Consider the following 20851-nt stretch of genomic DNA (forward strand, 5'->3'; position numbering starts at 1 on the left):
ATCTTTAACACTAATTCCTGAAGAATTAAAACAAAGTTATTTCAGTTATCCAAAAAATGCTAACCATCACAGATGTCTTTTGTATCCTGCTCTGTAAGTTGCAAACATGAAAGTCGATTTTTAGAAGAGAAGCAGGTCTTTTTTTTCTGCAATGGAAACATACAATGAACTATTTATGTTTTGATAGAACAGCAACTGACTGAAATATACTTTTCCACTCCGAATGAAATAGAATTAAAAAAAAAATAAACTGTGATGTAGAAGCTTTTTACAGTCAAAAGTCAATTTAAGGAATGCTAAATACTTAAAGGAGGAAGTTTTGTTGTTGTTGTTGAAGATTAAGAAACTGCTGTTTTTTATAAATATGTGCATAAATATACACATATACAGCTGTTGCAGTTCATTGAAACTTTTAAAAGCAAAAGTTTACTTAGCCATGATTCACATGAAAGTACTGGAAATTCATATGTTTAGAAGAAAAGATTTGGGCCTAGCAAGCTTATGTTTTGTTTGAAAACCGTTGGATGTTGCTTTCAGTCAATGGTAAATCATTACAGAGGCTGGTATAAGTTCTTGTTAAGTATATCTCCAAAAGAGAACACAATTTAAAATTATAAGAAATCTTAATCAAAATAATAATAAAATTATTCAGAATCCCTACTCTGAAAGTTACTCAAAATTAATTAACTTCTGTGAGTTCCTAAAATGTATTCTACCATCATAATGAATTTCAATAATATCATAATGCAATTCAATAATATTAGGACTTTGGATTAATATTCTATTGCAAAGTTTCATGTTGGTTCCTAGTAACACATTGAGTTATATTTTCTTCATAATGGGATTTTATGTCGATTTAATCAGCCTTAATTAAACTTTGCCTTATAAATCATTTCATTGAGAAGTGCAGTGAATTTATTTTTTTTTTTTTTTTTAGTTTTATGGCTTTTTAATTAAAATGAATTAAGCCAACTTGTACATAAGTGCCTGCAAACTGTTTCCCTAGGCTATTGTACAAGTTTCTAAGCATACAATCTAAACATACTTTGGAGCCAGTGGATAAAAACAATATATATATTATTGTTTTATATATATATTTGTGCCTTTTTGGCATTATATATATTTGTGCCTTTTTGGCATTTACTCAAGCAGTTTAAAAATGGGTCGTGACAAAACTGGGCATTTGTGGAATCTACCGGTAAAGGACCAAAAGATAACACTTTCTTTTTAATATATAAATCTGCTTTAGCCTTTCTGTCTAACCACATTTTATCATACAATCTTCCTTTCATTTTAATATATTCATATAAGAAATACAAATATAGCTGTTAATTATAAAAATCTGTTGTTTTTCTTTTTGTTGTTGTTTTGTTCTTTTCTTATGATCTGCAAGAAAGATGGATAGACCAATTCTGTGTCTATATTAACTTTAACAACTGCTTTTATTTTCTCTTTCTAAATCCGTGATGTTTTCTTCTTCTCAGGAAAATATAATGGAAGTTATAAGAAATCAAGAATTTTTACTTCTACCAGCTGAAGAACTCCATAAACTTCTTGCTAGTGATGATGTGAATGTTCCTGATGAAGAGACCATTTTCCACGCCTTAATGATGTGGGTGAAGTATGATATGCAGAGGCGATGCAGTGACCTAAGTATGCTGCTTGCATATATAAGATTACCACTGCTCCCACCTCAGGTAATTTTATTTTATTTTAATAATGATCCAATAATTGTTATCATGAAAACTGCAGCAAGAAAAAGATTAAGGGTGAAAAAGAGGGTCATCTCTGATGTTTTCCTAACCAACTGTTATGCATGCTGTGGCCCTGCTTTCTAAGAAGCATCTGGACATCTGCTTGCTGATGAGAAGCTGTGAATGAGTTCCTCTTTCTACTTAACCAACACACACAGCTTTTGTTTTTCCTATTAGTATGTCATATTAATATAATGAGCCTTCTTACCTTCCTTCTATGTTATCTCCGTTCCATGAGAGCAGTGAAGTGTATGTGTTTGGCTACTGACCAGAGTCCCATCACAGCCCTTCTTGGAAACCTACACTAGGAATATATATACACTAGCTATATATATATGTACAAAAACAAACAAAGCCTTTCTTCATATCTGTTTAAAAAATAAATAAGTAAATACTATAAGCATTAAACTGCTGCAAGAGGTTCTGCGGGGATATGTCAGAAGCTTTTGAAGTTCATAGACAAAGAAGTATATGGATTCTGAGGTCTTCTGATTGAGTAAATAACTGTAATCAATAAGTACTAAATTTTTGATGCTTTCTCTGTGGATGCTGGCAACTCAGTATGTAATAACCAACATGAAATAGAGAATGAGAAGTGTGGGATGTATTTCCTCAGATATACTAAAAAGGGTTTGCTTTCATATATTTATATTCCTATTAATAGGGAATGTTTGATTAGATGTTTTAATCAACCATATAGTTCTGGACTCTCTGTAGGCATAGGATGCATCTCACTTGCTCAGATTAGTGTAGAATTAAGAGAGAATGTTTGAATACAGTGCAGTGATAGCCCCCAGGTTCTCATGCAATTCCACTGATGCTTCTTAACAGTTTCTTGACAGCTGTCCTGGTATTTTTGATACCCATCAATGGAAATCTTAAGCATAGCATATGATTCTCTGACATGCCCAAGTATGTATTCTGTTTCAGTTAATGTTTGAGGAATGTGGGAAGGAAGATGAATGTAGAATTGGAGAGGCCCTTTATAACATAACTAAATACTGTTCTTACTGTGTATACGCTGTAAATAAATAAATACATACACACTCTGGGAGGTATCAGGGAAGGAGCAGAAAAGAATGCTAGGAAAGAGATCATTAAAACAAGAACTCATGATGCTAAGATTTACGGGCACTATTTCATAGAAGGCTTATGAGTTTTCTTCTGTTTTTGTTTGTTCAACATTTTTCAACATAAAATATGGTTGGTAAAGAATCAGCAAAAGTATCAGCAAGATATGAAAATAATTATATGTTTAGAAGCTCCTAAGTCATCTAGACATCACATACTTTGCTTACCACTGTGCTACTAATTGCACATAAACAAGTTGTCCCTGAATTACCAAGCTGAGTGTTTTACCATAAAGACAAACCCCTGTACAGTTGACTGGCTATTTTCAAATTTGCTTTTAGGTTTCCCTTAGTGTCTCTGTGGCCCAAAAATGTAAGGGCATTGCGAGACATGTTTAATAGCACTAATTTCTCTTATTTCTGTAATGAAACTGTGTTCACTTGATCTTATGGTATCCTCATGGGAATATCCTGGATACCTTAAATAATCTGAAGTATAACTATATCTTATGTTTAGCAATTGAATTAAATCTTAGATTTTCTCTGCTGATCATAGATACATTGTAAATGTAAACATGAATTGATATTGTGCATCAACGATATGTGCCTATAAACTTCTAATACAATTGTATTAATCTCAAACTGAATTTCATTATGAATCTTTGAGAAAACTTTTCATATAATGTCTTTGTTCAGATTCAAGTTAAATTTTTGGAGATAACTATTTATTTATTTATCTGAAGTACCAGAAGGTGGATGACCAGCGATAAGAATATATGAAAAAAATTAAGAGTCTCAAAACTGTTTAAAAAGTAATTTTTCAATTATATGATTTTTCAAGTTTGTTTTTTTTTTCTATTAAATCTTAAAACAAATTCTTATGCTTTTCTGAGTATCACATCATCACTATCACTGAGTATCACATCATATAAATCTTCACAGTTATACTAAATAAGTATTTTAAAAATTATTTCCAGATTGAAGTTAGGATATAGCAAAGTTTTAACAGAAATTATTGAGAACAAGGTGGAAATTTATTACCACGAGGTTAATTTTCCCCCATAGTGGTTTATACTTAAGTATAAATCAAATAAAACATTCTGTCAGATTCATTGCACTGAAAATTAACTGAAAAGCTCTCTGGAGGGAAGTAGGGTCAAAATTAAAAACTAATCATTGGACCTTTGAGAAAACAGATTTGTGTTCCTTACTCCTAAATTCACTAAAAAAGATGAAGTCATAGACTGCAAAGATTATTAACAGATTGAAAAGACTGCCCTAAGATCCTCCTAAAATGAAGGCTTAAATCTGTAGCCTGTGTTTATGATACCTCTAAAGCTTCTGTAATTACATTGGCATGTGGTCAGACTTGAGTAATAGGATATCAGAATAAGTCAGAATTCAGACAGAGTTCTCATCTTTTTATGTCCCTTTCCCAAAAGAGAATGGTTTCTTCCATGCTTGTGTCTCTCATTTCCTGTCTGAAGTTAGACAAAACCAGACAAAACTAGAAACATCCTCCAGCAATTCAACAGCATGTTTGAGCTTCTGCCTATCCCTGTATGTTCTGCTAGTGCTGATGTAACCTCATTTTACTAAAGTAAAAAAATCAATTGTTTTTGCTCAGTGTCTGTACATATCAAACTTGTTAGTGTTGAGGCTCCAACATGAGCTAAGAATATGTGTAGCTTCTACTGGGCAAAATATTATTTTTATGTTTTTTGTTTGTTTGTTTGTTTTTCAAGAGTAAGAGGAATTGCTAATGGTGCTGGGTTACCAGAGGAATTTACAAACAAGAGGAATTAACATGGTAGTAGTTGTCTATGCTAGTGTGTCTAGTGAAGAATGGGGATGTTAAGCTTATGTTCTAGTGGTTTTCAGCAGAGAAATGCATGCTTAAAAGAGTATAAAATAAAATAAATAAAAATAGTTAAGATAATTTATACTTCACCAGTGTACTGTGTTTATAATGGATGCTTTTGCAGTGGCTTGTGGATGATTGGTTAATTGTAGAAGCTAAAAAGTATCATAAATATTATTGCCTTTATCTCTGTGACACTTTAAGTAATACAGTTTTCATAGGCTTGCAGATCACCTCAGTAGGATAATGTATAATCTTTGTGTATTAAATACACTGTGACTCAGACCTGGTGAAACTAATGTAGCCATCTAAGTTAGATTTCTCACGCAGGGACAGAAAAAATCCTGTCCTTCCAATGTGAAGTACTTGAAATATCCTGAAAAGTTACAGGGAGGAAAATGAACTGATCACCTTCCATAGATCTTTGATTCTGTCCTTATTTCTAGAGATATTTTATGTGAACCTGTAGAAAATGATAACCCTTTAAATTCTCTCCAATGCTCACATGACATCTGATATATGATTTTAAAGGCATATGTTAATTTGCATATTACACTCAAGTAGAAGCCTTGTAAATCCTAGCCGGTCTAATTGATGTTGAGGTACAACCTTGTGAATTTCTTGCTCAGCTCATTTTTCATGTGACAAAAAAGCATTTCTGTATCCTGATAAAAAGCACAGTTAACATTTAACTGTCAGTATATTGAGATTCATCTAGTTCAAGACTTTTCAACCTTTTTGGGCTTGATAAAGATATCGCAGGAGTCTTTACTTACCAAAAAATGGAGGATGTCACTGTGCATCAGTCATTTCACCTTTCTTTCATTTCCTTATGCATCCCTTGCACTGCTAAAGTTCAGCTGGCACAAGTTCATATCAGACTAGCAGCATTTACTTTTTTGTTTATATTTTGTTAAAATGGTTCTCACCTACTGATCTGTTGTGAATGCTGAATATTAGTGTATATTCCGTTGTCCTCTACAAAATTCTGTGAATTCTTTCAATCATTTCTAAGTAAAATAGCTGTCTGGAAATTATAATTTTTATCTTAAAGGACTTAAAGTGTTACTTGGTTTTATATTCAATTATACCAGTAGGTTTCTCCACATCAGCTAGTATCCTAACCTCTCACTGTACACAGTGAAGACCAAGTGTGGTTTCCATCACGCAGAAATAAACTTATGTGTTAATTTGAGATATGCTGCCTGGTTTCCTGCAGATTTTCTGGAAGGGTTCCTTCATAAATTCAGTGCTATATTTAATGGCCATGTGTGGATTCCTAGACACCATGTGGCATCTCAAATAGTGCTAAATACTTGTTAGTTTGTTTCTGTGAGTGAATAATTCATTTACCCTTTATATGTGATAGGGATTTGAATGTTGAGTTGTATCAGGAAAATACAAACTTGATAATGTGAGAAAGTTTGACAATAAGTTTAATGTCATTTTTTTGTAACTTAAGTAAAGATAAATTAATTACATTTAAAGATGAGTAACTTCTCAGTCCATGAAAGAGGAGGTTTCAGACAAGCTGCAAGGAGAATCTCCACTTTCCTCCATTAGCTTAGCACTGTAAGAGAGATTGTCAGTTAGTTTATAACACTCAGTACAGGGATAACATGGTCTCATTTCTTTATGTTTTGTTTATAGATCTTGATATTTTGTAGTAAAGACAACTCTTTTTTAAGAGTATATGGTACCAAGGGTTCACGTTTGTTCTTTTTGTGTGTGTATATTTAGTCATCCTCATTGGAAACATTTTTATATTTTCTTTTCATAATTTTTAACTAATTTGGGTGCTAGGAAATCATGATTCACATTTGAAAATACTAATATGTTCAATGGAGCCTGTACAAGTAAGTGCAAGAGATAAAAATAACAATGGTGTACTTCTTGCCATTTTCCAGTTTAGACTCAGTTTTTTTTCATTTTATTGTACAGATAGACTGCATTAGAATAGCTTGAGTGGATCTCAGCAATGAAAAGCAGGCATAGCTTCCAGAAAAGATTCACTGTCAATTTAGGCATCTACTTAATCTGCCATGACTTGCCAAAGTACTTAACACCCATCTGTGTAGTAATTTCAAAGAAAATGAATGGGAGCTAAGTACAATTTAAAGTCCATCAGTATATTTTATGTTTCTAAATGGAGCTGCAAATTTGTGACTGCTTTTTTGAAATATCTTTTTGAGTACATTTTTACATATTTATTTCCCTTCGTCCTTCCTCTGTGTTCATCTAGGAGCATGCATGTAATGATTACAGTGCTTTTCAACACATTCTGAAAGTAATGAACACTGTTGTTTTACTCTTTAGTTATTTATTTTGCTCAAGAGTGGCAATAGCAGCAAAAATCCAGTAGCACTGTATCACTGTATTTGTAAATGATTTTTTGGAGTTTACAATGTGGCAGGCTCTATTTTTGTCCTAAAGAGGGCATCAAAGAAATTTTGAAGAATTCTATCACAAAAATTAAAAAGTTTCTGCAGATTTCAAGTCATATTTTCTAGCCACTTCAGCAGCTCTGTTAACCATCTCTGCACATCATGAAACAACTCAAAATACTCTCTGCTGAGAGGGACCTGGGCGTCCTGGTGGACGACAGGTTGGCCATGAGCCAGCAGTGTGCCCTTGTAACCAAAAAGGCCAATGGCATACTGGGGTGCATTAAAAAGAGCGTGGCCAGCAGGTTGAGGGAGGTGATCCTCCCCCTCTACTCTGCCCTGGTGAGGCCTCATCTGGACTACTGTGTTCAGTTCTGGGCTCCCCAGTACAAAAAAGACAGGGATCTCTTGGAAAGAGTCCAGTGGAGGGCCACAAAGATGGTGAAGGGCCTGGAGCATCTCCCCTACGAGGAGAGACTTAGGGAACTGGGTCTGTTTAGCCTTGAGAAAAGAAGGCTGAGAGGGGACTTGATCCAGGTTTATAAATACCTGAGGTGTGGGAGCCATAGTGGCGAGGCTGGTCTGTTTTCAGTAGTGCATGTAGAGACAGGACTAGGGGAAATGGGCTGAAACTTCAGCATAGGAAGTTCTGCACGAATGTGCATAAGAATTTCTTTACAGTGAGGGTGACGGAGCACTGGAACTGGCTGCCCGGGGGGGTTGTGGAGTTTCCTTCTCTGAAGATATTCAAGTCCCGACTGGACGCCTACCTGTGTGACGTGGTATAAGGAACCTGCTTTGGCAGGGGGGTTGGACTCGATGATCTCTAGAGGTCCCTTCCACCCCCTACAATTCTGTGATTCTGTGATCCTTCTTGTAGCTAGGGGCCCAAAAACACAGTACTGAACACAGTACTCCAGTTGTGGCCAGACCATAACAGTATGTTGCCTTCTCTCTGGTAAGTGTATGCCCACTTAATATTCAGAAGGGCTGCCAGGGGCTCTTCTGACAGAGTGCTTTCCAGATAGATTGCCTCCAGCTGGGTTGGAGTTGGGTTGCCTGAGGTTGTTTCTGTCCAAGTGCAGGGCTCTGCTCTTCTTGATGAACTTCACAAGATTCCTGATAGGCCATGTTTTATGCCAATCACTATCTCTCTGGATGGCAACACTGACCTCTGGTGTGTCATCCACTTCCCCAGCTTTATATCATCAGCAAACCTGCTGAGGGTATACTGTGCCAAATCATCTATACCAGGAATCATTTCTGTGAATTAGAGTAGAGGTACTAAGCTATTTTTGGAATGGCTAGATTATCAGGACAGTAGCAGTGCAAGAATGCACTCTAACAAAGACTAACCTATTCTTCCATAAGTCAATTTCTGCAGTTAGCTGGTGTTGTAGATCATATCCTTAAGGATCATGCAGACATAATTCTTGGAAAGCAATGAAATCAAGAATCAATCATCATTTTCAGCTGTAGGTAATGGCTAGTAGTTTTAAAAGCAGAAATCTATATTATTCTTGATGTCAGTTGAAAATCATCCATTAGAAGTACCGATGAAGGAGAAAAGGGACTGTAAATGCTTATAATGCTATAGTTGGGTATCTTTAGTGGTCTTCTGGAGAAAGAGTAATGAGAAGTCTAAGAGACGGATCTTTCCCTAGAGTTAAGTCATTATTTTTTCGCACTGTAGTGCTGTTTCCTGCATGCTTTCTTCTCCATTAGGTTGAATTTTTGTAATAGAGAAACACATTGGAAAACTTAGAAAATAGTCTTGCTCTTCTGAGCGACCAACATTTCAGCGATTAGCTATATACTTGTACTTGAATTCATATTAGGCATTTGTGACATTTAACCTTGAAATATACTACATAAAAAAGGTGCTTAAGTTATACACAATTCCATTTTTACGTGAGATTTCCTTCTACATCCTCTTCACCTATTGGTAAGGCCTGAAGAACCTGTTTGGAAAAGGAAACATTATTTAGGGAAAATATAATTCTTTTGTGCACTGTTTCTTTGTACTTACTCTTTTGTAAATGATATCAGTTTGGGTAGACTAAAATTAACTTGTGGTTTACAAATAACCACAGTTTAATAAATAAATAAATAAATGAAAAGCAACAAAAACCACCTATTTATTACCGCTAATTAACTGAATGGTGCTTTTGTGCATCTTTCATGCTTTTATCTAAGTTTCTATTCCATTTTTCACTTTGAGACAAAAAAAAGGAAAGAGAATCTGGTTCAGAAGAGTTTCAAATAAAAACATCAGCCTGTGAACCAAAGGAGTAGAGAGAATAATTTGCCATAGTCCAGCATTTTGCTTCTGCTATTTTCCATATTTTCTTCCTTTTTTTTTTTTTTTTTTTTTTTTTTTTTTTTAAATGTGATTTCTTTGACTATTTGATTACCTTCTTTAGAAACACAGTGTGACCTCTATAACTTTTCTTACTTCTGTTCTACTTTGCTGGAATTATAAAATATGTATGAGTCTATTATGATTGCACATACAACAACAACAAAAAGAAAAAAAACAACAACAAAAAAAAAACAAAACTAAGATATTATAGAAGGGATTCATTTCATAGATCTGTAGGTACGGAAATTAAATGTCAATACCTGGAGTAGGTATTGACTTTCACAGATATATTGTGACATAAAGATTTTTTGTCCTCATTTACTACAAAGAAAGCTCCAGAAACATGAGGTCAACTGCATGTTCTGGAATCTATAAAATTAAGTATAAAGAAACTTTGTGTTTCAGATTTTGCGCTCTGTATTTCTGTTGCTGCAGTGAAATATGTAGATTTATAAAATCATTGTCAAAAGACATAATTAAAGGCAGATGTATTAAAATTCATGGGAAAAAGAAACCAAAACAGTCAATGTTTTCCTAAATTGAATAGCACTTGAATTAGTAATAAATCACGTTGATAAGTAAATTGTTCAAATTAGTGTCCGTTTCAAAGACACACTCAGTTGTGCCATTTAGTCTATCAAAAGTCAGTGTGCATACCAAAAGCTGTGAACATATCTAAGAATTAAGATAAAAGTTTGAACAGTCTGTTAAGAGATAATAAGGAACCACTACAAAATAATATGAAGATTTAAATAAATGGGCTCATTAAATCATAAGCATTGAGGAAGTATTAATGTTGTGAAAGTAGTTTTAACACCATATTTTAATTACTAACCAGAAATGCTATCAATGAATATTCCAATGCCATTACTCAGTTCATTCAAGAGATGGAAAAAAATAATAAGTTTCTTCATTTGTATCTAATATGCAAAGCCTCAGAGACTGTGTGTGTGATTGTTTGTTTATGTGATATTTTCACTTTGATAACACAATCTTAGTTTAGGGAAAACAAACCAGTTATGAAGTGGGTGGAGGACAGGAAGGACATGTGATTGCTATTGTGTAGTAGAAAGACAGCTTAGACTTTCTTCTAAATATGAAATTATTTTTAAATGTGTAGGGAAGAGGTTGGAAGTAACAGCCAGTTAAACACTGAACATATTTACAGGGAGTTAGTCACCAAAAACACCAGCCTAGTAGGTGTTAGAGTTCAGTTGTTAGAGAGAAAACAAAATCAGGTTTCTTTCCAAATTCAGTCAAATAGCATTCACTATTACTGCTATGCAACTGATTTCTTTGCAACATATTATCTCTTGCTTACCAGGACAGATTATAAATTTACAGACTAACGAATGTGTGCTGTGTCTAGGCAGTAGATTACAAGTAGATTACTCTTAATAGAAATGGTTAGAAGTAGATTTCAAGAGTGATCTGCTCTAGACTTTCTTAAACTACTCAAGTGCACAGTAAAATAATCCCACTGCGAAAACAAAGAAACTTGAGGGATTTCTTACTAGTATTGAATACTGAACATATTATGAATAGTTTAATACACAAGCAGCAAAAATTCCTAATTTTGTTTACTGAGTATTTGTATTACTACAGAAAAAATGCTTTGAAATAATCTCTGGCCAAAACCTGGTTTACTTAAATCAGTAACTAACCATGAATAAGGAAAAAAAACTCCAATAAGAACCAGAATGTTTAATGAACTTAAAGAAAACTCTCCAAGACAAAACAAAATGAAACATGCTAAATTACAGATAAGTATAATACCATTTTTTTTTTCTTTTTCTTTTCCCTTAAAAAAATAGTGGTTTTAAAAACTGTTACAACAACAAATAATAATAATAATAATAAAGGATAAGTATATGCTTCATTTAAAAATTCAATTCAAGGCCCCTGTAAAAATAAAATAATAAACAAAGTCAAATTAGTAAAGCAGATGACTGTGTAGGATGTAGCTCAATTTATTCAAATTCTTGCAAAACAGAAAGATCTTGAAGTTATACTACCAAGGTCCAGTTGGATAAAATGGGATTTAGAGATTAACTTCAAACTGTAGCTGTTTATACGATCAGTTTGTAAGCTTGCAACCTCTATATTTAGGAGTCCAGAAGAGATAACAACTTTTGGTTTTGATTTTGTTGTGTTATTTTTATTATTATTATTATTTTTTACTTTAAGGAGGGGATTAGGTAAAGTTTCTGTTTCAGTTTGTATTAGTGAAAATCTAACTGCAAATCTAAAACTTATTTTAGAAATAATTTGTAGTAAAGGAAAAATCTTGGTTCTGAGATGTGTTGATCCAATTTTTCAAGCATGCAAGCATTTTCATTCTAGAACTGTGCAACAAGGGTGTTTATGGTTAGCAGAAATGACAGAAAAAAATGCAAATTTTCAATTGAAATACTAGGGGCAAGAAAACTAGGCTGTAGTTTTCTTAGGAAATGAAACAAAAATCAATCTACAACACATAAGACAAAATCAAAATATAACATGATATGTAAGGAGTCTCTGATGATGCCTGTCTGAAAGACAAATTAACTTATAAGTTATTTTATTTTCCATTATTAGGTTTTTTTTTGTTGTTGTTTGTTTGTTTGTTTGTTTTGTCATATACAGTCTTATTTAAGATAAGCATTGTTTTCAGGTTTTGAGTAAGAGACAGTAAAAAAGCAATCTGATTGGTAATCAAAAGCTCATTTATAGATCTTTTTGAGCCCTATGATGTATGTTTATATGTTAACTTTTGTTCTTGGGTGTATGTCAGGGAGTTAAATAGAATCTCCCTATAATGCTTATTAAAGAGTCAGCAAAAATGTGAAAAATATAAATGATTTCAAAAATTCCTCCATGTGAAGATTAAAATATATTTATAAATATAAAATATTATTAAAATATTCTTTATTCTTGCAGTATGTGCTAAGAGTTTTCTTTTTTCATTTTATATTCATGTTCTTAATTTTTGTATCATTTTCATGCTATACTAAGTAGGTACAGTGATTTGGGATAACACTGCAATCAGATTTGAGAACCCTCTGGATTGTGTTAGTCTAGATTAAAAATTAGGACTCTGCAAAAGAAAATCAAATTGATTTAAACAAAGTTCAGAACTTCCAGAAAAAGGTAAAAGCCTCAGATATGCTGTTTTCTCTTTCAATTTTATTGGACTTTTAATAAAACATTAACTCAGACTACCATCACTTCTGACGCAAAAGAAATATTTTAAGTGGTTTATTTTCTAGATCAAGAAAAGTAACATTCATTATTCAATATCTAATTTTCAAGAAGATTTATGATAATATAGAGTCACAATACATTTGCAATCGTGCCTGTTTTCACTGATTGAAACCTTCTTAGTGAGATTAACATTCAAATTATCTGCCATCAATTTTATTTAAGTTTTTAACTATGGGTGATAGCTATTCAATAATTGTAGACTAAGCCGAAGATCTTGTTTGCATCATCCATCATTTTAATTCCAGAGCAGACATGGATGTATTCATTCAGCCAAATTAACCGAAGCATGACCAAAGGTATTCATACTGAAATAGACCTGTTCAGTATGCTGTTAATAATACTAGCTCAGTATACTGTTGTTTCTAGCTGTAAGATCAAATTTAACTGGAAGTAATTAAGGTTGACATCTGGCTGTTCTTGTAAGAAGAAATAACAAAACTATTTAAAATCATTTCAGTATTGTCCTGAAAAACATCCTATGCGCAAGATCGATTAACCTATATTAAAAATGAAATGAAAACTGCTAATCAGTTGCCAAGTGCAGAACCAATGTTCAGATCAGTCAAGGAAGTGTGTGTAAATTTTAGGAAAACTGAGCATTTCTTCAAACTATTAAGACAAATCAAACAAATGCAAGTAATTAATTCACTGTTTTGTTTATCTGATGTGTTCGAAAGTGTCTAAAGAAGAATAAGAAGCTTAAACATTATTAAAAATTAGTCTATTTAACCCAAGATTATGTATTGAACAGAAGTAGCTCAGATATATATAATATATATATATATTTAATTAAAAGAAACAAGGCAGTATTATTTTATATGGAACTTAATTTTTCTATGTTTACCTTGGAACATAAAGTGCTGTCTCACTCCAATTTATAGGAGGGAAGCAAGGTTCTTTGATATATGATACCCAGCGTGAGATTAAGACACAACAGTTCAAATGTTGGTCCGACCAGTTTATTACAAATAATAATCAGCTGAGAAGATGGGGAAGGGAGAGCGGCGACTACCAAGAATTAGGGTGATGGGGAGGGGAAAGCAGGCAATAGGAAAGGTAGGAAGAAAGCAAGAATTGTGTAAAGCGGGGATAGTCACTACCTGGATGCAGCAGTGTCCCATCACACATCGTTCCATTGGTCCAAGGCAAAAGCGCAGGGGAGCAGCAGCAGAAAGGAGCAGCAACAGTGTGGCTGGCCACATGCAGCAAGCCGGTCCACAGAGCAGGTGGTGGAAGAAGCAGCAGGGTCTCACGCAGCAGGCCCAGGAGAGTCTGTTGGCAGCAGTAGAGCAGCAGCCAGGCATCTGAAACCAGATAACCTGTCTTGTTCTTCTACATGCAGGCATCTTCTTCAGCATGCAGATGTCAGGTCGTGAGGAATCTAATGACAGAAAACCTAACTTGATGCTTGCTGATCCTTCTTTTTATCCTCCTTTTTTTCCTGCCTGCTTGACATCCCTGGGTGCACCCCCGGAGATGGCCATCTTCCTAGAGATAAGCCCCCACAAAAGACCACTTCATGGCCATTCAGTCTGCAGCTTATCTCTGTCTAGTTGGCCCTGGACTTGTCCAACTGTGTCCCTCAGACAAAGCAATTTCTCAATCCCTTGCCCAGGACTTGTCTTGACTTGTCCATCCTCAGCAAACTTTGAGGCAATAGTACAAAAGCATGGCCTGCTTAACTTTTATTGCTGAAAATAGCAAAAATATATTTTTAATCAGGATTTTAAATTTAATAAAGATTATTTTAAGTATAATTAATTGTAATTAAGTTGAAATTTGCAGTTATGACAATTTACAGGCATTTCTATCAGTTGCCTTAAAATACTTTTGTATAAACTATTATATGAACTAAAATAAACTTTCATATCAACTAAAGTACTTTCATATATAAAACGATACAATGACATAGGAACAATTACTTATTTTTCTTCCAGTTTTACACAGATAAAGTACTGTAGTAAGCATTACTGTTTAGAGATGCATATTCCTATCAGCTGAAGCAGCATAAATGTGATAAGACTTTGAAAAGGGGCTGACAATTTTGTCTAAAAAAGTTTTAAATTAATGGTTCTATACTTTCCAGGAATTCATGCAAATCATTTCTTTGTTTTTCCTTTTGATCGGTACAACGAACAATCATGACCTTTCCTTCAGAAGCCTCAGTTTGTTCCCAATAGCTCCATTATTATGATCATCAACAATGACCAGCCATACCAAATCTGCATATGGAAGAAAATATATAAAAGAGTGATGCTGACTGATCAAATATCTGTCTGGAAGATCATTCAATATATAACCTTTACATCATGCCTGCTTCAGATTTTTCTTTCATATGGTAATGGGTCTGTCTAATTCAAGGATGTCAAGTGACTTCAGAAACATTTTGGTTCAAGATAGAGAATCGTGGGCTTTGTTAAAAATGTGTCATATTAATCTGCATTTCATTTACTCACAGTTCATTTAAAATATTTTAAGCTTTTTGTTCTTATGTTATAATTATCAATACTATTAAGATAAGACTAATCCTGTGTTCTGCATGACATTGGAACGTATATTACTGAAAGCACAAGACTTTTTTACGGGGGAGATAACTGGATACTGGAGGAATTTTTACAGAATAGGCAGTTACATTTTGCCTACAATAAAATGAAGAGTACTGAATTTAATTCTTCTTGGAGTATAGAAAAGTCATGTGTTGTTAAGGACAATTCAAAGTGATGAATCACACTAAATAGGTATGGACATATGCAGAGAATCATATCTCTGCAATCTGTATATGAATTAGTGTAAAGGATTTACCTTGATGGTGCTGCAGATCTACTTGTGTTCTTAGTGCTATGATTTTTAGTTCCTATTTCTTCCTTATTACCACAGTATTCCTGCTACAACAAAATATTGTCGTCTTTCCCAGTTCTTCGGTGTCTTGGATGCTAATGGACCCATTTCACCCTCAAGGTGGGACAAATCTGTATTCTCCTTGTGTTCCTTTCCATAGCCTTGTAGACTCTTCCAAGAGTGGGGAGCAGTGGAAGGGACAGTGAATATTCCTTACTCAGGTGGATGGCAACTTCTTATTCCCTAGCAGATGCAGAATTTCATTTTAGATATCAGAGGTTCAGTGGAAGAGGTTAGGACCCATTCTTTCTATTAGATGATGATTCTTTAGAATATGTGAGTTTTCACTTATGATTAGTTTCCTTGAATAATATTATCACCTGAATAATATTTGAAAATTAATGGCATAAAAGATGGGCCAAGGGAGTTTTTTATGGAGCAGCAGAAGTAGAACTGCTTCTCCAGGAAAGAAGCTGAGATCGAAGGGTGATAGCAAGCCAGGTAGGGCAAAGCCCACAGTAGTACAAGTGCAGTCTCACAGCATGCCTACTGTCAGTCCTAATGTCAGTCACTGAATCAATACCAAACTCCTTCTTCTGTACTCATTAGACTTACCTTTCATTTTGTCAGTACTTGGCTACTTTTCACTCCAGATCTCAGAATGAATTTGATTTCCTGAAGTGAAGCAAGCCAGTTCTCTTATCATTGTTTCAAAGGTAAATTACAGATACAGCTGGGAAAGGGCCTCATATTGCCTTTTTTTTTTTCCTTCTTCTTCTTTTTTCTCTCTCTCTTTTTTTTTTTTTTTTTTTTTTTTTAATTGGAAAAAATAAGTGCAGTGAAAGTTGCTAAAATTTCTCAGAATACCATAAGTCTGAAAAATTCTAGCAATATTCCAAAGCACTGTAATTTGATGCTGCTGGAGTATCACAAACATGGTTCTTGTAAGAAGCAACAGCTCTGTGAATTTCAGCATGTTAGTAAAACCAGATATCTTCACTTGATATTAGATATAATTCCTTCTTAATTAAGAATGTCATAGCTATAAAATAGTAAGCTCAACATAGTTTAGTTTCCAGGGAAACATCCTTATTAATAGAATTTGCTGATCACGTGCATCCTGATTACATAAGAACATTGATTATTTTGTTGTAATAAGGAAAGATAACAATGGAGTAGAAAAACAAAGAAAACTGAAAAAGACAAGATAAACCAGTAGGCTTATTAGGACTTCATTATAAGCAATAGCTTTAATTTCAACAGTTTTTTGTTGTTGTTGCTGTTGTTGTTTTGGTTTTGGTTGTTGTTGTTTTGTTTTGTTTTTTTTTACTTCGCAGGGTTTCTCTCAATCCAGTGATTATCACAAATTAGCCAATGTGGTAGAGTAAGTGTGTAGGAGGGAAGGAATTAATTAGAATTTGTCTTCATTGTTGAAAAGAGAGCACAAGATATTTTATCCCATGATAACAAGATCTACTTTTTTCTTTACTATTAACAAAAATGATTTTTAAGATTTTATGAATTAAGCAAAAGCTTTTTTTTTTTTTTTTTTTTTTTTTTTTTCCTTTTTCTTTTTTAATGTAATTTTATTTTGAGGTAAATAAACACAGGTTTGCCTGTTTTTTTTTTTTGAACCATAGAATCACTCAGGTTGGAAAAGACCTTAAAGATCGTCAAGTCCAACCACAGCCTAACCGTAGTACCCTAACAACCCTCCACTAAATCATATCTCCAAGTACCACAGCCAAATGGCTCTTAAGCACATCTAGGGACGGTGACTCAACCACCCCCCTGGGGAGCCTATTCCAGTGCTTAACTACCCTTTCTGCAAAGAAGTGTTTTCCTAACGTCCAACCTAAGTTGGGCATTGAAGTTTCACTTAGAAATGGCTTTTCATTTCTAGGATGAATTTCATGTAAGAAAGCAAAAGAGGCACAGCTTTTGTTAGTGTCTGGTACATGAGACGTCAGTATTTTGCAACAGAACAGCGCCAACTGATTATTACTCCTGTGAAACACCTGTAATTTGGTTGGAAGATCTCACAGAGATGAATATTTTAATAGCCTGAGCACAGATTGAGATGGCAAACTGTAGAAATAGCTGTCTGTCGGGAAGTCTCCAAATACAACTGTTGATCTTTCATCTTTACTAGTATAATAAACTTGCCATTAAAAAAAAAAAAAAAAAAAAAAAAAAAGTCAGAAATTGTCAGTTGCATTAATTCCCTTAAGCATTAGAATAGTATAGGTTTAGGTAATAACATAAACTCAAATTTGTTCTGGGGAAATTAATAATTTTAATTCTTATCTTTGTTGTGCCTGTATTCTGATAAAATAAATGCTGACAGAATGCACTATTTGGTTGATTAGTACTATATGCATATTAAAGCATATTGCAAGAAAAGACTTCATCCTATTTAGAACTCTGAACGTGACTTGTCTTCAGATCTTTGATTTTTCATCTACTGAGTACTGTGCTGAGGACTTCAAAGGAAAAAGAATCACAAAAATAATGTATTAAGAATCTTAATATTATGAAATGTAAATTAATGTTATGAAATATAGCTACTAACATTGTTAACTAGCACACTTTAATATTTTTAGTTAGCATCATGAACTGCATAATAACTGTCATAGTTTTTAACCCTGGTAGGGAGCTCAACCCTGCAAAGCCCTCTGCATACACCCTTCTCAGTGGGATGGAAGAGAGAGTCAGAAAGCTTAAAGTACAAGGTAATAGGCAAAGGAAAAGCTGAACATCCTGCAAAGGTAAAGAAGGAATTAATTCAGTATGTCCAATCAGCAGGCAGGTGTTCAGATACTTCCAGGAAAGCAGAGCTCATGACACGTAACAGTTGATTGGGAAGATGAATGCCATCATACAACACATCCCCCTTCCCCTTTCTTTTCCCTAGCGTTATTTTCCTGAGCATGATGTCATATGGAACTGAATATCCCTTTGGTCAGTTTGGGTCAGCTGTCCTGGTTCTACCCCCTTCAGCTTAATCGTGCAACTCCCATCCTCCTCGCTGCCAGGGCAGGAGAAGCGGAAAAGTCCTTGACAATGCATACGCACCGCTCTGTAGCAGCTAAAACACTGGAACATTCTTTTCGTCCTAAGCCAAAACGCAGCACCAAACCAGCTAATTTATATAATAATGTCTAAAACACCTTTGTGAGAATTGATTTTTCGACATTGTGATTACTATTTTTGTACTGGCCGTAGATCAAAAATATTAAATGTAAAAATATACAGCATTGCATAAATATATAAACTGTATTTTATCTAAATCCATTACAGTCAGTATGAAAACACTCTGCAGCTGTGCAGGAAGAGAATAAAATATTGATATTTAAACTAATGAAGTTAAATGTGAACATAGTATATGTTCAATTATAATACAAGTTCAAGAAATATGTCAGACTGGTACACATTTTAACACACTTCCTGATAAAAATTTAATGACTGCCATTTTTATAAAAAACAGCATAATGTGGGAGATGGCCATTTTCCTGTGGAAAAATAAAATAATGTTTAAGAATATTTTCATGTGTGATTTGTTTCACATGCAAATTCTTCACAAGCGTTTATATCAAGCTGTTAACTTTTGTCACGTTCTGTGGCCCTATTTAAATGTGCTGCCCTCAAGGAACAGAAATATCTTCTGTTTTCTGCATACATTTATCTTCCATCTATGCCCTGTATTATTTTAATAAGAAAGAGAACAACCCAGCACCTCGAACATCTATCCACTCACATTATAGATAGGTATATGCATACACTGTTTTCAGCTGACTTTAGTATTAGTATTTATTTGGTGATATTTTTTTTCCAAAAGGATATTTTTTCTTATCTGAAATCTAGACACATGCAACGGGTTCTTGAGAATAAACTTCCAAAATACTTACTTTTTCTATGTGATATTTGTGTATATGATATCTTACTGAATGTCTGTGGTCATAGATACTGAAGGATACTTGAAGTTTTTAAAAATATATTGATACATACATTTTCAGCTCCTTTGTGTCTTCCTTCATTTCTGTTTCCATACATATATATATATATATATATAAAATTATATAAAATATAAAATTATATATCTTTTATATATTATATATAAGATATAAAATTATATATCTTTTAGTTTCATGTCTGTGGGATTGTTTCTGATCTATGCATTACCTACGTGCAGTCATTTATAAAACATTATTAACCTGGAACACATCTAGTGAAAGCTTCTGAAAACACTGTCATCAAGGAACACAGCTGATTTTGTTTTCCAGTTCACATTCTTTTAGCTTTCATGTATGTAAAGTCATAAAACAACATCAGTCTGTAGGTTTATTGACAAAAATATATATATATAATTTATGATTCTTAACCTTAATTGTGCATTCATTATGTAGCGTGTATCCACTATAGGATATACTTCAACAACCTGACATGAAACATATGAAAACTAGCATTACTACATTTAATAAAGAGTAAATTTATTATTTATGCAGCCTTTGCAAAAACTCATGAATTTCATGATTTCCTTTGTATTCAAGTTCAGTTCATGACTGGCACCTAAAAATCGGAAGCAGCAGTCTGCTGCTTACACGTACCAGCTAGGTTTTAGGTATCCTAGAACATATTACCTACCAAAAGCTGGCAGACTGATAAAGGAAATTCACACTTTATTCATCAGCAATTGGAGTTCAGATGAAATAGCTGCCAGTCCTCAAAAGAAATCTAGCTGTCTATGTTTAGTTAATGACACTGTAATTTGCATATATTTGTATATTTGTGGAGGGGACTAAATACTCCTGCTTCTTCAGAAACAACTGGGAGTCCTAAAAAAATATCGTGCAAGATCTTCCAGACTGTACAGGCATGGAACCATATGCAATTAAAACCTGCTTTAATTTGTTATAAGCAGCATATCATAGGAATCATAGGGATCGTCACCTAGAAGTAGAACTTGATTGCTTAACTATGGTCATTGAGAGTTTGATCCAATTCTGAATGCTCTAGGGTATATGATACAAGGGTCTGGTGGCTGTGATGCAGAATTTGCATAACAGGTAAATTTTTCTGAACATTTTGTGAGATGTCACAAAATTGTTCAGGAAGGTGCAGACCTCATGAGATTTCTAGTCAAAATGCTAGATCAAGTAGGATAAGCTATGAGGTTAGACCAGGGTGTTGAATCCGGTGGCATCTTGAAAGTTTCAGGGGTATTCTACAGCACCTCAGATGTCACTGGATATGTCTATACAGGCAATTGATTTGAACACTTAACACAATTTGTAGACTTATTTCATAGAAATATAATAGATTTTATTTATTTATTTATT

At 33.8% G+C, this 20851-nt stretch overlaps 1 protein-coding gene across 1 annotated transcript in view; it reads left to right on the forward strand.

Annotated features, from left to right (window-relative positions):
* KLHL1 (kelch like family member 1) overlaps positions 1-20851 on the forward strand; it is a 181724-nt gene that overhangs the window by 114541 nt on the left and 46332 nt on the right. Inside the window, exon 5 of the mRNA XM_072355084.1 lies at positions 1485-1697. Within this exon, the coding sequence (XP_072211185.1) occupies positions 1485-1697 (213 nt within the window). The remainder of the gene's footprint in view (positions 1-1484; positions 1698-20851) is intronic.

The sequence above is a fragment of the Excalfactoria chinensis genome, chromosome 1, assembly GCF_039878825.1.
Source record: "Excalfactoria chinensis isolate bCotChi1 chromosome 1, bCotChi1.hap2, whole genome shotgun sequence".
NCBI classification, from domain to species: Eukaryota; Metazoa; Chordata; class Aves; order Galliformes; family Phasianidae; genus Excalfactoria; species Excalfactoria chinensis.